This window comes from Microtus ochrogaster, chromosome 8, assembly GCF_000317375.1.
Source record: "Microtus ochrogaster isolate Prairie Vole_2 chromosome 8, MicOch1.0, whole genome shotgun sequence".
In the NCBI taxonomy this organism is placed as follows: domain Eukaryota; kingdom Metazoa; phylum Chordata; class Mammalia; order Rodentia; family Cricetidae; genus Microtus; species Microtus ochrogaster.
This window is the reverse complement of record NC_022015.1, coordinates 18,556,079-18,573,410: the sequence shown is the minus strand read 5'-3', so window position 1 is coordinate 18,573,410 and position 17,332 is coordinate 18,556,079. Positions and strand designations below refer to the sequence as shown.

General features: G+C 51.3%; 1 protein-coding gene across 2 annotated transcripts in view; it reads right to left on the bottom strand.

The window, feature by feature from the left end:
• Positions 1–17,332, bottom strand: part of Kiaa0556 (KIAA0556 ortholog) — a 169,332-nt gene that overhangs the window by 3,251 nt on the left and 148,749 nt on the right. For both annotated transcript variants that reach the window (XM_026781483.1, XM_005351193.3), the window contains 7 exons: positions 16,532–16,610; positions 10,819–10,996; positions 5,711–5,876; positions 4,528–4,685; positions 3,424–3,488; positions 2,400–2,510; positions 375–514 (listed from right to left, as the gene is read on the bottom strand). In XM_026781483.1, the coding sequence (XP_026637284.1) occupies positions 375–514; positions 2,400–2,510; positions 3,424–3,488; positions 4,528–4,685; positions 5,711–5,876; positions 10,819–10,996; positions 16,532–16,610 (897 nt within the window). The remainder of the gene's footprint in view (positions 1–374; positions 515–2,399; positions 2,511–3,423; positions 3,489–4,527; positions 4,686–5,710; positions 5,877–10,818; positions 10,997–16,531; positions 16,611–17,332) is intronic.

Here is a 17,332-nt window from a genome sequence, read left to right as displayed (position 1 = left end):
GCGAGGGCAAGATGGCCACACTGAGGCCTGGGCCATGTGATATACGGAACAGAAGCAGGCAGAGCGAGGGCAAGATGGCCACACTGAGGCCTGGGTCATGTGATATACGGAACAGAACCAGGCAGAGGGGAGTGGAAAGGGGGAAATGCCACAGTGGAGTGGGCGCAGAGGCCTTACAAGAAGAGGCAACAAGATGCAGAGACCCTGACTTCAGGGTCCCTGGAGCTCCTCACAGATCTGGTATCTTTTTGAGTAAAGTCCATGGAGTAAGAGAAGGAACTGTGGGCCTGGAAGGGTCACACACGAGCTGTTAGTCACAGCTGGCACCTCTCTGGTGGCTCACAGAGTCACTGGGTCAGGGGGCAGGTACCCACCAGACCGGGCAGGATGGGGGCCAGCCACATGTGCCTGCCATCACTGGTGTCGTTGACTTGGTCAATAAGCTTGTCAGGGGTTCGCACGTCCCCGCATACACCTTCAAGAGCGTTCACGCTGTCCGGAAAGGCTGCAATGTCTGAGGTGTAGGTTAAGCTGTCGTAACCCAAAGTCATACACTGTGCACAGTGTGTCACCCTCAAGGCAGCTGTCAAGCAGTCAGCACTGTGTCTCAGGAGATGCTGGGCTGGCGTCCTACACTTTAGCAGGCTGGGAATGACTGTGAAAATAGATGCATTCTATTTTTGTTTGTTTGTTTGAGACAGGGTTTCTCTGTATCTTTGGAGCCTGTCCTGGAACTCACTCTGTAGACCAGGCTGGCCTCAAACTCACAGAGATCCGCCTGCCTCTGCCTCCCGAATGTTGGGATTAAAGGCGTGCGCCACCACTGCCCAGTATATTCTATTTTCTAAGAAAATGGGGTTGTGGCCAAGGAGAAGGGATTGTGTGTGAGGCTAAGGGGTCAAGTTCAAAGTCAGGGCACCACAGGTGGAATAGCTGGAAATGAGGGACTTGCAGAAGCACAGACAGGGATGGTAGTGCTGCCACTGCTCTGAAATAAAGGCCACACCCACTTGGGCAGGCAAGTGACTTTGGCAAATCACAGTCTTGTCAGATCTGCCACCTTGGCCCAACAGGAGCTGATTAGAGCAGGGACCTCAAAGCACATGTGCAGAATCTGGATCTGTCTCTGTCGCTGTCACAGGAAATCTCAGGCAAGTCACTGGGCACTACCTATCCTGCTCCCTCACCTGTAACAGGGGCACAAGACTTCTATGCTCTAAGATGGGCAGGAGAACCTCAGAGGACACTGGCTATGAGCCCTCTTGGTAAAATTAGTGAAGTTTAGAGATCTGGGAGCCATTCCCTACATTATGAGGAAGACAATAACTCCAGAGACACCCAGGTCCCCAGGTAGACATAGGACACACTTTGGGGCTAGGCTGGCATTTCCCTATTTGAAGGGCCAGAGATTACATACTCAAGGATGCTGACGATAAGCAGGCAACAAAGAAGACAAGCAAGAGAGTTTAAAGCTTTACAACTGGGCTCTGTGACCTGGGGTAAACAGGTCTCAAAAGTTCCACCTCTGGACAATGAGGATTCCAGAATATTTTGTTCCCAAGATTTCTGTGGGTGCATGGGTTTAGTCTCCCAATGCCTGGAATCACTGAGTTTGGGGGACTGACAGACAACAAGAGCCCTAGGAGTCAGCACTGAGGGAAACTGAAAAGGCGTCCATGAGACCTTTGGTTTAGTCGCTGTCACTCTGCATGACCAAGGGCCTTGTATGGGCAGATCTCAAGCCAACTTCCAGAGGCTGGCATTGCACCGAAAATTCCAACAACCAAACTGAAATCCTTCAGAACTCTCTGGGCCAATCAATGGCTCCACATGGGCACATCAGGAGCAAACGGCCCCCCAGTTAATACACTCCTCTCCCACCGAGTTCTGCTGCAGACTGTCAGGGCCTTTAGAACACCAGGTGTCTGTGCCCTCCAAGGGCCTATGCTTAGCAGGGATCTCCCTGCACTCTCAATCATGGGACTCTAGTCTGCAGAGAACTGGTTGTAGGTACCTTTGTAATCATGTTAAGAGCATCTCTAAGGATCCAGTGGCATCATACTGTATCATCTAACTTCCATCACCACCCCTGCCACCACTACCACCATAATCAACTTCAACATTGCCATCATTATCATCACCGTCATCATCACCGTCATCATCATCATTATCAGTAGGTCTTTTGTTTTGTGACAAGGTAATCCAGGCTGGCCTCAAACTCATAGATACCTGAGGCGTGCACCACCATGTCTGACCTTCATCTGGTCTTTTGAAATAGGGCCTTGCTATGTAGTTCAGGCTGCCCTCACGTAGGGAAAAATCCTGCCTCCACCTCCTGCGGGCTAGAATTACAGCCCTGCGTTTCCCATGCCGCCTCCTGCTCCCAGGAGAAAGGATACTGTTCTGGGACAACGGGATCCTCTCCCCATGCTCGTCATACAGCTCCAGCCCCGTGAGGCCGATGTAGTAGGGGTCACCCCAGCTGGACAGCAGCTGGAACTGGAAGATGACTGTGCTATGGTTAAGGAAGAGAGAAGCTCAGTTTTCCGGAGAAGGCCACACAGTACAGAGGTGATAGGGGCTCTTCTTGTCTGTCATGGAAGGGTCCTCTCCCAGGGATGGATGTCTGTTAAAAGGAACCCAGCACCACACTTGCCGCAGCCCCTGCCCTGGGTGGACAGGAAGGAGCCGTTCTAGGAGCAGACAGGGTGGACAGACGGTTCTGACGGGACTCTCCTGCCTTGTGCCCCCATCTGCCCGGGAAAAAAATGATTAGAACAAGACACCTCTCCTCTGTGTCTTTCAAGTTCATGGGAATAAGCATGTTAGGGTGGGGAAACAGCCTCAGGTCAGCAGAACGATTCCTCCTGACAAGGTCCTTGTGCAAAAGGTGATGCCTGTCCCCCCTTGGATCTTCCTGGTCCTCAATTTCTAGAAGCAGGAACAGAAGTCCTGGGAGCCCAGGAACATCCCAGGTAGTCACAGGCAAAGGCATTGCTTCCTTCCAGATCTGGACACCTCTGGAGAGACCAAGGCAAATCTGACCTCTCTGACTTCTTTTGTTTTTTGCATTTAGCTTTTGGATTTTTTCTATTTTTTGAAGAGACAGTGTCTCTCTAGGTAGTCTAGGATGGTCTAGTACTCATGATCCTCGTGCCTCCATCATGCCTGACTCCCGTGATTTAGTTTACGTGGCTGGGAAATGGGGCTGTCATTGTGGCCTGCTCCCAGGGCCATGTTTCCCTGTCATGCAATGAGGTCACACTAGGAAGGGGGGGCTCTTGCTGCCTCTGTCCCTGCCTTCTCCCTGCCAGCTCTCTGGGTCACCTGTCTCTTTTCCAGCCCCTCTCAGCTGGGCCCTTTGTGCCGCCTTCCTTAGCTGCACTTTCCCATGAGCACTCCAGCCGCCAGGGAGGAGGATACAGCCACAGGGCATGAGCGGGGCCTCGTAGTCCATGCTGGCTCGCTCCAGGCTCTTTGAATCCAGCCTGGGAAGAGACCAAAACAGCACCGTGAGCCCTTCTGTTCCAGGGTCACCGAGAGACACTCCTCAGCCAAGGACTGCAGAGGCTCTGGTGTGAGCTCCCATTTACCCAGAGGAGATGCTGTGTGGGGGACGGTGGGAGATGCAGCTCTCCTGTTATAGACCCTTGCAATTCTCAGAGTAGCCTAGAGGTGTGGGAGGGTGGGGGGGGCACATGGATGAGGGCACCCGGACGGAGTGGTGAAGCCACTTAGGAAAGCCATGCAGCTGGTGCGTGACTGGGTAGATGTGCCTCGGGGTCACTCTCTGAACCACACCCCCTGCTCTCCCAGAGGAGTGGAATCTGCTAGGCTGAGGGCTGGGTGCTGCTGATAGGGCAGGGTGCCTGAGTGTGACAGGCCATTTGGATGGACAGAGGTTGGGCGGCCTTGCAAGGCGATCAAGTTGGACATAGCAAAGGCCCTGGAACGTAGGCAGGATGGGGATGCAGAAGAGAAAGCAAATGGAGGGGAAGCCCTGAGCATTGCTGGCTTCATGATCCCCAGTCCAGGCTGCAGTTTCCACTTCTGTGAAATGAATATAAAATCCCAGCTTCCAACCATAAATTCTAAGAGACAGGAAGATCTCTGTGAGTTCAAGGCCAGCCTAATCTACACAGTGAGTTCTAGGCTGGCCAGGGCTACAGAGACAACTACTACACTGCCCTCCCCTCCAGCTTCTTTACAGCCTTCCTTGGGCTGTGCTATGCAAAGATACTGTTAACAATTTTGCCATTGGGGAAAGGAGCTCTTTTGTTTCCCTATTGTGGCCTTTGGTGCTCTGACATTGGGGGCTGTAAATGGGTAAAACTTACTTGGTTTCCACCTGGATGCTGGATACTAGGGCCAGGATATCCCTGCAAACCCAAAGAGAGCTTCCCACCTGCTCCTTTTCTGGATCGGGACTGGGGAAGAGAAGCTGTTTCTAGACAATACATGTGGCCGCAGCTCCAGCCCTGAGGATGCACACAGAGGACACTGGTGGGCCAGCCCACACTCCCTCACCTCCTGGTGGGTGCCGGTGACAGCCGAGTCTGCAGGTAGTCCCCAAAGAGGATTTCTTGTGCAAAATCAAAGTGACAGTTGCCAGGCCCCTTTCGGATGAGAAAGCCTTCTGCGGGAGACACACACAGGCCGTCCAGGGACACGTGGGCGATTTTGACCTAGAGAAGGAGACACAGCTTGCCTGAGTCTAAGACAGTGGATGGCTTTTCTACCACACCAGGACATTGGGCCAAGCCTGAGTTCCAAGGACAGTCACGTTCCATTTTGGACACAAAACACCTGGAGTAAGGCCCCTGCCAAAAGGATACTTACTTGTGTATCCTATCTACGTGTCTCAGTCCCAGGGGAGGCATGGGACTTGGTGCGGGACCCCAGACATCAGTGGCTGAGCCTGTGGCAGTGCGGTGAGATGGTCAAGGGTACCACCTCTACCACAAGTGCTGTGCAGGCCTCCAGCCTCCATTCACCTCCCTCCCCATCTGGGAGATGGGCACAGCTTCCCTCTTTCTACCCTCAGCACCTAGCAAGCCCTTTCTAGGTACATAACGGAGACCCAGCTGGTCCTTCTGACAGGCAGCATCACTGTGCTCACTGAGAGCTTGCTGAGTGCACACAATCAACACATAAGTGCACACACTGTCCAGGCAGGAATCTTCTAGCCATGCTGCTGGGATCCACCAGCAAACTGCAAGGGCTACACACATTCTGAGGCTACTTGCCGCCCCTGCCTTTTCTCCAGCAACTGAAAGAGAAAGTGGGTTCTATGCTTGGCAGACGGAGACCAGACTCTAGCTATGTAGTTCCCAAGAGAATGACAACTCTTTCCCCGCCTTCTTAGAACCCTGAGAGGTGGGGCAGTAAGAGGAGGCAGGATGAGAACCCGATGGAATGAGGAAGGCACACAGACTGCCTCATAGCACCTTCTCCAGTGCTCAACGGACAGCAGGCCGATAGCTGACATGACAACCCTGGACGGTGTGGAAGGGGACCCACAGTCACAGGAGAGGCAAGCCCTGCAGTTCCCCAGGCTGCCCTGTGTGCAGGAAACACAGCTTGTTCTCTCCCTGGATGTCACCCCCCTCCATCTGGAAGGTTCTGGAGGATTTATGCTCCTCTCCAGCACCCACACCAGCCATTCATCATGCTGCCTCCCTGACAGTGGACTCCGCTCTGCCCGGCTTACCCCTCGGTAGGTGTCCTCGGGAGATTTATTGTAGTTCCAGAGGCGCAGGCCAGCAATGCTCTGGGCTCTGTCAAAGTGGATCATAACCACATGGTCCAACCCAGGGGAAAAGGGGATCAGCCACATGTGCTCATCCTCGGTGGTGATGTTCATGCCGTCGATTAACCTGCAGGCAACGAGGGCAGGTCAGCCAGGTGGTGGGAGGCCTCAGAAAGTCACTTCCCTCACCTACCTGTGTCTTGGGAGGTGGGTGAACAGCGAAGTCAAGCAATGACACTTAAGAAGGGCTAAAAACAGTGTATGCTCATCAAGGTGCTGAGCGGCGCTCATCCTCACCAGGCTAACACACAGCTGTGTCCCCCTTTGGAATTCCTCAGCCCAGTGGCCGCAGGTTGGGAGACTTCTGCTAACGATTACATCCACATGCCAGGAAGGGTGACTGTAGAAACGAGCTAAACACAGATCTGCGATGCAGGCACCCTAAGATGTGCTGTGGCTAACAGGAAAGTACAATCATGAGATGTGGGGTGTGGCCAGGCAGGCAGACCACAGCAGCCAGGGCCAGCTCCAGCTGGGAATGAGGTCAGAAGGGGGTGCACTGTGGTGGGAGGTGGGCCTTTTCTCTGTTGTCCAAACGTTCTGAAAGATGCAGAGGCACAGTTGAGGGAAGTGATCCCATCTCTCTTGGTAAGGTCTCTAAAACACAGGAAACTCGGCAGACCTAGGCTAGGGACAAGTGCCAGAAGAGGCAGGTGGCTCCATGCTTGTGATGAGCCAACCTGCTTGGTAGCCACAGGTCTGAGTGCCCCAGGGAAACCCCAGCCAGCAGGAGGGGTTTCCAAACCAGTTACCTCAGCCCCATTGCATCTGTTCCTGCCTCAGCCTCTTCAGCCCGGACTCTAACCTTTGTCCTCTGTGTGGCATGGCGTCTTGGAGACCTGGCCCCAGAGACAATCAGCTTCAACCCACCCCACCCTTGGGGGCCACTGTCCTGTGAGTGACTCAGGCTGTGGCCACAATTCCTTTATCTAAAATCAACTTTTCCCCTTACCATTTGATAGTGTGCGGTTTAGAATAAATCTAAGTGTTCATCCACGGAGGTAAAGCGTTCTCTCACCTGTGCTCTAAAGGCTGTTATTAAATTGATGGATGGTGTGTCTTACAATTGCTGGCATGTTAAAACTGAGGAAATTCGGCAGGCCAACCCTGCTGTTTGTGAAGGAAGCTGGCTATTGCAGACTGCTGTTTCCTTCCAGAGCAATTACCTCCGTTCTGGAGACCGGCTGCCAGTCTCCAGAACCCTGTTGCAGGGTTTGGGGAAAGGGGACACTGGAGATGGATGGCAGAGAGGTTGGCAGCAAAAGCAGCCTCCTCCTGGGCAATCAACTGGTTCTGTCCCAAGACACCCAGTAGTAACAAGTCGTTCTCATGCTAGACTGGGGTCTCTAAGCACTATGGCCACCACTAGGACCCTGTCACTGCAGGGATATGGTGGAGGCCAGGTTGGGATAAGAGAGACAAGAGGAGCCTGGGCCATCCTGTCACAACAGAAGGCTGGGGAGGGTGGGCACTCAGTAGTAAATGCTTGCCCTCCATGCCAAAGGCTCTGGGCTCCATCCCCAGAGCTTCAAACAAATGAAAATAAATATTGCAAACATAAACGGGCATAGGCATTCCCGAATCTAAGACCATCAGCAAGGATAAAAAAAGAAGAGCAGCAGCCCCCATGCCTGGCAGTAGATGGCCAACAGAACGCAAACTCAGTGTCATCTTTGGGGGTTCTCTGTCTCGTGTTTTGTCAGGGTGGGATTTTTGTTTGTTTGTTTTTAAACCTTACAGGTCCTTTGTATATATATTATGGCTTCCAGTTTTGTGTTTTTATAGGATTTCTGTGTGTGAGAATGTATATGTCTCTGTGTCTATATGACATTCTTACGCTTATCTTTGGCTCTTGTTGGTTTGTTTTGTCCTGTTCCTATTTGTTTTATTTTATTTTTATTCTTTAGATCTGGATGGAGGGGAGGCAAAGAGGAACTCAGGGGATCTGGAGGAGGGGAACCATAAACAGAATGTATTGGATGAAAATCTCTCTCTCTCTCTCTCTCTCTCTCTCTCTCTCTCTCTCTCTCTTTGTTTTTGTTTTATAAAGACAGGGTTTCTCTGTGTAGTCTTTGTTGTGCTGGACAACTCACTCTGTAGACCAGGCTGGCCTCAGACTCGGAGATCTGCCTGCCACTGCCTCCAGAGTGTTGGCATTAAAGGTGTGTGATAGTATACCTAACTGGAAAAAAAAATCTATTTTCAATAAAATAAAAATATAAAAATAAACATGAGAGAGATGAGTTGGTGGTATGCTTCTATAATCCCAGTACTTGGAACTGAAGCAGGAGGATCCTGAACTTGAAGTCTCGTTGGTTTACTGTGAGACCCTGTCTTAAAAAAAACAATAGCACAGGGGTGGTCACTCCTTCAGAGTGAAGACAGCCTTTAGAATGGGAAAAATGTTTATTAGTTACATTAATTTCATATGGGATTAATATCAATATACATAAATAACTACAAAGGTTAAACACCCTAAACCCAAGCAATCCAAACAATAAATAGACTTATGAAATGAGTAGACAAGTCTCAAGAGAGACAAAGGGCCAACAAATATTTGAAAAATCATTCAACATCCCTAATGATCACAGAAAACTGTTCTGAGAATCCATCTCACCCCATCAAGAAAACAAATGACAACCAATGCTGGGGAGAATGTATGGAAAGAGGACCCCATTCCTGCTGTTAGGAGTCATAGAAATCATCATGGAGGTCTCCCCAAGCCCCGAAAATAGATGTACCATATGACCCAGCTCTAAGTCTCCTGGGTACATACCAAAAGGACTGAAGGTCAGCATACCAAGTACTTGTACATCCGTATTTACTGCTGCAGAACACACAGGCAGGAAACAGACTGAGTCCGGATTCCACACAGATGAATGGGTAAAGTAACATGGTGCATACATGCAATGGAATTTGTGCATCCATAAAGAAAAATGCAACCATTATGGTGCATGCAGGAAAACAGACACAGCTGGGAATGCTGAGAGAAACAAGCCAGACTAAGACAAATGCTGTGTGTTTCCTCAAATATGGAGCCTAAAACTCACATTACATATGGGGGTGCATTTATATTAAAAAACTAGAAAGGGAATAGCTGGAGGGAAGGGAGAGATCTTAAGATGGGGAAAGAAGCATAATGGAACACTTGAAATAGGGCAGCCGAAGCGGCTTAGCTGGGAGAAGAAAGGAAGCTAACCAGGAAGGGTGAAGACAGGGAGGTGGGAGCAGGGAAGGCTGGGAACAAGTGTAATGATGAGTATGAAGTTGCTTTAATGACACCCGTTGCTTTGTATTCTAACCTAAGAAATAAAGCAAAAGAAGGAAAATGAGAACAAGAAGTCCCCGAAGCTCGAGGGCTTTTCAGCCAATGGCATGCATGGCTCCCTGGGCCTCAGCTCAAGCACACAGGCTACAGGATGGGGCTCAGGCACCACTACTCACAGACTTAGGTGTGACAAGGACATCGAGGGCGTACTTGCCTTTTCAAGAGCTTCCTATTTAGAGGTATGCACAGAAGGCTTTCAAGACTGAGATTATGGTTGGGGTTGGACAGGAGGCTGTCAGGGTTTCTGTGGGGTGGCGAGTGGATGACAGGATGGGTGCAATGGGCAGGTATGGGTTTCTCCTGTAGTTGGCTGGGAGCAGCTTTTAGGCTCAGGATCTACAGACCAGGGTGGCCCCAAGCAGTCAGTGGCAGGAGGGGCTGAAGGCCACAGTAAAGAGCCATCTTAAAGAGACAAGAGGACACAGGCAGGACAAGGAGGTGCAGTGTGATCACCCTACTCCCAACCTGTAATCATGGGGATTATCGTCACAGTTCTATGGATGATAAACTCAGGCACAGGAGACGCCAAACTCAGCAGTTAAGTGCTAGGCTGAATTCTGTGACTCATGTTTAAATCCTGACTCCACTTAACCAGGCTGGGAACCTGTGACCGCTTTCTGACTTCAGCTTCCTCCTCGATACACAGGGCTAACACTAATGATTCTTAGCCTATGTCTGGCTTTCATGGGTGGACATCTGCAATCTACTGACAGCCCAGTGACTGGCACATAACGCTCCAAAATGGCACTTGCACTGCTGGTTATGTTGTCCTCACTGTGACAGTTGTGGGGTTGGGGATCTAAACTCCCATCCCTTAAACTCTCCTTGACTCTGAATTATTCACATAGCTGTTATACTGGCTGCTTTTGTGTGTCAACCTGACACAGCTAGATCCCTCAGAGAGGAAGGAGCCTCAGTTGAGGAAATGCCCCCATGAGATAGTCGTAAGACATTTTCTCAGTTAGTGATCAATGGGGGAGGGCCCAGTCCATTGTTTGGGATGCGATTCCTGGACTGATGGTCCTGCGCTCTATAAGAAAGCAGGCTGAGCAGGCCAGGGGAAGCAAGCCAGTAAGCAGCACCCATCTATGGCCTCTTCATCAGCTCCTGCCTCCAGGCTCCTGTCCTGTTTGAGTTCCTGCCCTGACTTCCTTTGATGATAAACAGCAATTTGGAAGTGTAAGCTGAAAAAACCCTTTCCTCCCCAACTTGCTTTTGGTCATGGTGTTTCTTTACAGCAACAGAAACCCTAACTAAGACAGCTGTCCAGAGCAGGAGGCCAAGTGCCAGTCTCTGAGTGGCAGACTATAAAAAGCCGTCCATTCACTCTGGGCATGCTCTCTGGAAAGTGGAGGAAGCAGAGAAGACATAGTGGCCCACAGGGACTTTGTTTTCACTTTCCAGTTTACAGAGGGGAGAGGCCTAGGTCAGGCATGTGCAAAAGCAGAGTGGGTCACACCAGGGCCGAGGGACTGTGGCTGAGAGAGGCGCTAGCTGATGGCAGTGTGCTATCACAGCACGCAGCATCTGCAGATACACCAGTCTGACTTTGCAACCTGGCCACCCCTCTACTTCTTTTGGCTACACGCCTTCCCAGGCAGTGTCTGCTGTGTGCCCAATGCCTGGGATACAGAGCTTGACCCTTGACCCTGACCGCCACAGTTCTGCTTCTGCTACTCACTTGTCTAGGGTCCGCGAGTCGTCTGTGTACTCCGGCAGGTCATTTAAGTCTCTAGGAGAGGCAGAGAGCTGGTGCGGGTAGATCGGCAGGGCCTGGCCATCCTTGCCCACTACTTCCAGGCCAGTGAGCCCTATGTAGTGCAGGTCCCCCCAGGAGGCTGTGAAGTTTAGTCGGAGGCCTGTGAAGGAAGGAAAGCAGCCAGTTACCACCAGAAGCTCTGAAGTCAGAAGGGAGCTGTCACTCAGCCTCTCCACTCTCCCCTCATAAACCTCTCTCAGGGGTCCTCAGGCAGGAAACCCCACATATGGCTGGGCCACCTCACATCATGCTTTGTACCGTCAGCCCCCTCACGCTGTTTCACGGTGAGGTGTTCCTCTCCTGGCTTCCAACTCCCCCAGGCCTCCTCATGCATCAGGGTCTCTTAGTTCTACCCAGATGGTCTATCAGCTGATCATTTTCCTAAGCCTTTCTTCCAAGGCAAGGCCTTCACACACGCCGTCCTCTGGACTGTGCTTGTTTCAGGCACCAGGCCAGTGCTGCACTTACGGCCTGTTGTGTCTCTGCACATTTCCTCTACCAAACTCTGGAGGTCACACTACTTAGTAAATGCCCGTGTGACTCGCCAGGTAGCTGACTCCTTAAGGGAACGACCCCACTTGTTTCTCTAGACTATTATGTACCCAGGTGCTGGCACCGAGCCTGGCATATAGTAGAGAATCAGTGCCAAATGAATGTCTGAAGGAACTCAATGAGACAGTCGCACCAGGAAGCCCTATAGCCAGAATTTGACATTTTATGCAAATGAACTCCTCCTATGAGCGCTCACTGCATTCAGGGTAAAGGAAGTGGCTGCTGACCCCATCCTCCTACCTCGGCTTTCACCCTGCTTCACCTGAGACCATTTTAGGAGACCTCCTGTGGCCCTGTGACACGCATGACAGGTGACTCACTCCATTGCTCAGAAAGGTCCCCTTCTCTGGGTCTTTGGGTCACACCCTGCCACCCTGTCATATGCTTGGCTGGAGTTCCCCCTTTCCCAGTAAAATAGGGCCAAGCTCAGAAGCTCTCTGACCCTGAAGGTAGTTGACCTGTATTAGTTCCTACCTGAGTTCTGAAGTTCAACTCTTTGGATTCCTGAATGACAGCATGGTGGGAGGAGCTGGCAGAAAGCCTGGGTCATGAGGTGCTCCACATTTCTTACAGGAGGATCTGTGAGCCCAGCGAATTTGTACAACACTCTGGGAGCCAGGCTACAACTTCTCACCTCCCTGACCTTGACATCTTGTCCTATGCCCTGTCATTTCCCAGCATCTTTTTTGTGGCTCCGCCTTCAAATTTCCTCTCTGCCGTGCCAAAGTCAGCTTGAACATCTCATCTAGGAGGCTGATGAGGACGGGGATCCTAAGCAGCACTGACACACTGCTTGTCATGCACGCATACCCTGCAGGGTGTGGAGCCAAACAAGCTGCCTGCCACTCCAGCCTGGGGCCCTGCCGCTTTCCCCACAGAAGTGCATCAGCTTTGGCCAGCAGAGTGGGGTGTGTGCACAGGAGGTTGTCTCCTCTTTCTGCCCTGCACTGCTGCCACGGCGGCTCGGTCATCTGTTGCTCTGGCCAGTAGCAAGCAGCACATGCAGGCAGGTGCTGGCCCATGTGCTGGCTGTCAGAGGCATGAGCAGGCAGAGGGAAAGCACCTAGGTGCTCAGACAAGGCGAACAGCCACAGCATTGTGAGGACCGGTGGCCGCAGAGCACTGCATCCAGGCGCAAAGGCTGACTGATGTATTCCTTCTACTGATCACGTTCAAATGTCATCTCTCAGCCATTTTCTGACAGTGCTCCCCACTCTGCCTGCCCTTGTTCCACTCGCTTTCATCCTAAGCTCAAGAGGTATTCTGCATTAATGGGCTTGATTTCCCTGAGGCTCTATCCCCAGAGCCTACAATAGCAGTGCCCAACAAATAGATGCTTAATCACATTTTGTTTCTGATTGACAGAAAGTAGGTAGGTGGTCAGTGGGTGAGTCCCCCCTAATTTACAGTGAATGATGAACAAATACTCACTGATTGTCTGTGTACACCAACTGTGGTTTCAGAACTAGAGATGTGAGGGAAATAGCAGCGAGTCTCAGTGTGAATGGTGCTCATTCTGCAGGCCACAGACACCTGGCAAATGCCGAGTACACAGCTGGACGCACCGCTGCCTGCCCAATCTGAATGATGGGATGGGGTGGAGCATGCTAGAGTACAAGCAGGGTATTTAGGGAGGGGAGGGGGCATCTGGGCTGGGGCCTGATGCCAAGAAGAGGCATGCTATGCTACACTTCTAAAAGAAGAACATTCTAGACTGAGAGGAACAAGTAGATCCTATATCTGAAAGCAGCTGGCCAAGGGAGGAGAGCAGTATGAGACTAGAAAGGGAGGCAGGGCTCAACCCCATGTGGAAATTGAGATGTCCATGACTTAGCAATGGGAAGTTACAACAGGTTACTTGTTCTGTTTGCTTTGTTGAGACAAACATTGTGGTCTAGGATGGCCTCGGATCCTCCAGGCTAGGCCTCCTGAGTACTGGAATTGCAGTGTGCAGCACCTTGGTGGCCTATATATGGCATCAGGGCAGTGGTGCAGACTGGACTGGGTCTTGGAAGGACTTCAGCGGGACTGGAAAGGGAGCCAGGCAAGGAAGACACTTGCTGCTGAGGGTGGCCTCATCAAGGGCATTCACAGGGCAGCAGGGGACAGGATCAAGGTCTGTTTAGTAGGCAATGGAGCCTAATGGTTTGAATATAGAAGGACAAGGAGGAATTGATCCATGTGACAGGATGGGGTGGGGGAGTATCTGGGATGGAGAAGGCCTGGAGGTGGAGGAGGAGTAGATTGGGAAGGGAGGGACAGGAAGAGGCAGAAATGCCTCCTCTCCCTGGTAACAAGCCTTTCCCAAGCCTGCAGTCCTTTGTGTCTGGCAAGATGCACCTGATCCCATTGATCCCAGGCTCTAAATGCAACGGCTCTTCTTGTGAGCTGATATCCATGTTCCATATTCATTTTCCTCGGGTGCATCAATTAGAATTTATACAAATGGAAATTAATTTTGTTATTTCTCTCATGCTTTGGCCCTCTTGACTTCTTCCCTATTCACTGTGGCTGATATTTGCAAAACTTCCCAAATGAGAGTCATCTGCAAATTAGCAAGTCATATATCCCCTTTCAAAGCAGGAAAGAGGATTGGCCGTGTTCGCCCACTGCTGCCCCTCCTCCCTGCCCCAGGACTGCTTTATTCAAGTGTATTCCACTGGCACAGGTGGCTAAGCATGGAAGAGGGCTTCAGAGAAGAGAGGCAGGAATCCTGGGACTCCAGGCCCCAGAGGGAGGGACTGACACAGTGGGGAGCCCTCAATACTCTCCTAACAGGTACAAAGATCAAAGGTCACAGTGCTCTACCCCAGGGCCAACCTCAGTCACAGCAATGGCATTTCTGAGAAGGACTGGGCTGGTTCCATGCAAAGGATGTTGGTAAACAGTCTTTAGGGGTAAATTAGCCGGCAGCTAGGACAGTGGTGGCTTCTGCCTGGCAGCATCTTCACCTGCCTTCCTCCTCCAGGGAAATAGTGGCTTAGTCAGGTTGTCTAGGCAGCTGACCACTCTTAACCAGGCTGCAGGGACAGCCAATAACCCAAGTTTGGCCAGACATGGTTTTCGTATCTCCTACCTTTCTACCTCCACCATGGTAAAGCACATAATTGATTTATGGACAGGCCTGAGACATACGCTAAACTCAGAGACTTAATTCTGGAGCTATATCTGCTGGGCAATAGAAGCGGCCTTTTCTCTGGGGTTGCTAGTAATGGCTGGATGTGAGCACAAAGCTCCTACAAAACTCTGGTGCATGGCCCTCCCGTGATCCCTTGGTGCTTGGCTCCCAAGGAGAAGAATAGGAAGCAAACCCTGGTGCATGGCCCTCCCATGAGCCTTTAGTGCATGGCCAGCCCCCATGGAGAATAACAGGAAGCAAATGGGGTAGAAAAACAGAGACACAGCAAGTCTCCATGGTATGCATTTCTTTGCCTATATCCAGTTGCCTAAGAAACTAGTGACCCTAACTTCTAGGTGTATCAACTAATAGATTTGCTGAATTCAGTTTGAGTTCAATTTTCATTGCTGGTTTGTGTGTGTGTGTGTGTGTGTGTGTGTGTGTGTGTGTGCATGTGTGCGCGCATGTGGAAGACACCTTGGGTGTCTGTCACTGGGTCCTAGGACACACCAATTAAGAGAGTCCAGATTTCATTTGTTTCCATCCCGCCAACACTGGGATTACAGGTGTGCACTGCTATGCATGACTTGATGTGGGTGCTGGGAACTGAATTCACCGGGGCCTTCCAGCTTATATGCCAAATGAGCCATATCCTTGCCCTTTATGTATTTCTTTGTTTATTAATTTATCCAGGCAAGATCTCCCCTTAGAATACAGGCTGGCTTTGAACTCAGGTGTTCCTGCCCTGCCTCTCAAGTGCAAGAATTATAGCTCTTTAGTCTGTTAGTCCAAAGTAATTCAGTGACCTAGAATGGAAAGAGCTGTAATGATTCAAAATAAGTCACCTTTTTCTGTCTTGGAGACCATTTTTTCCTTTTGGGTGGGCAAGGGACAGGGGCAGGTTCTCACTGAAGACAACGGAGGGTATTTGGGGAAAGGGGCTGTAGAAGAGCCAGCAGGAAGAGGTGCAATGTGCACTAGGCACCACCCAGACCCTTGCCCCACTCCCTTCTGTGAGCTAATGGCTATCTTCAGAAAGCCATGTCCCTAGATACGACCTATGACACGAGGACATAGGGACATGAAGACTAAGCAGTCGCTAACTCAGGACATCACCAGTAGCCACCGCAGCTTCTGGAAACATCTAGCTGCTGAGGCCACCTTTGCCGTCTGTCCAGACCTGCCTGCCCCTCAGTGTGGGGATGGAAGGCTCCAGCCATCCTCCGTCAGAGCTACTGTAGAGACCCCATACGCAGATCACATGGACTGAGCAGGCAGGGAGCCCGAAGAGGCACTCAGACCCAGGACTAAGGTGGAAGGGAAGGGGCCGGGTAGGCTGGGCACACTGGGACCTGGAGGTGTAAGGCTGCTTCTGAAGAAGTCGGGTGGTCACAGCTCCTGTTTTCCAGAGATAAACTGAAAGCAGGTGAGACAGCAGCAGGAAGGGCAGGGAAGAACAGGAGGCAAGACAGCGGGAGCGAGCATGCAGAGAGCCTGTTAACAGGACCCTGGGGGAGGCTGCAGGTCCGAGGCTGCAGGCAGCCATGACCCTGGCTTGGAGCTTCCCTAGACAATGAGGCTGAGTGGATGTGAGTGAACTGAAAGAGGAGCTGTCAGGAAGGAAGGGGAAAGGCCAGGAGCCTGGATAAGATCTACTCAGGCTGCTGCAGCCTCATGTTTCAATCTGTGAAATTAGCCAACACTTCATAATCAGCCTAAAATCATGGATTACAGAGGATCTGGCCTTGGGCCTTGTGAAAAATCCTTCCCACCCCCATCCCCTACACACATACAGCCTGCCTTGCTTTGTGTAAGTGCTGAGCTGTGGCCAAGTTCCAAAACAGCTCCACCTATTGAGCCTGCAGCAGCCTGGGGCCACCAGACTTATGTCCATACCCCCAGTGAGCACAGAGATAGCCTGGGTACAAAATGCCACAGTGACCCTCTGCTAGTGACAGTACTTACACAGCCCAAAGAAGATGCCTGGCTCCGGTGTGGTGACTTCAGAGACAGGGGAACTGGTTTGTAGCTCTAGCCCTTGTACCTACAGGATGGTTGGGGAGAAACATAGAGAAAAGATGTTTTAGTGGTACCCATAGAGTTCCTTTACCAGATTCATTGCCCACTCCATGTCCAGGAAATCCCTGGATTTGTTTTTGTATGTCTTGCCTTCCTGTGACAAGGTATGTCACAGGTATCTAGAGCCTGGGACTACATCACCACAGCTCTGACTGGCAGCTGGGGGATGATGCTACACCAGGGTCTTCAGACTTTCTCAGAGTTTCCTGTGGACTCCTGTGTGTGTTGAGTGGAAGAGCAGGATGACAGAAGAAAAGGATAGAGGATGGGAGAGGGAGGGAGATGGGGAGAGGGAGGAAGATGGGGAGAGGGAGGAAGATGGGGAGAGGGAGGGACTTGGGAAAGGAGGGAAGCAAGGAATCAGGGAAGAAGGGGAAGAAAGGAGGAGGAAAGATGGAAGAAGAGAAGGGAGGATGGGCAGTGAAGGAGAAACGGAGAGGTAAGATAAGGAAGAGGAAGAGATGGGGAAGAAGAGAGGTGGAAGGAAAGGAAGAAGAAAGATGGAGGAAGGAAGGGAGACAGGAAGAGGGGAGGAAGAAAGAGAAGGGGAGAAGGGAGATAGAAGAGGTTGAAAGGAGGAAGGAAGGGAAGCAAAAGGAAAAAAGATGGGCCGGGCGGTGGTGGCGCACGCCTTTAATCCCAGCACTCGGGAGGCAGAGGCAGGCGGATCTCTGGGAGTTCGAGGCC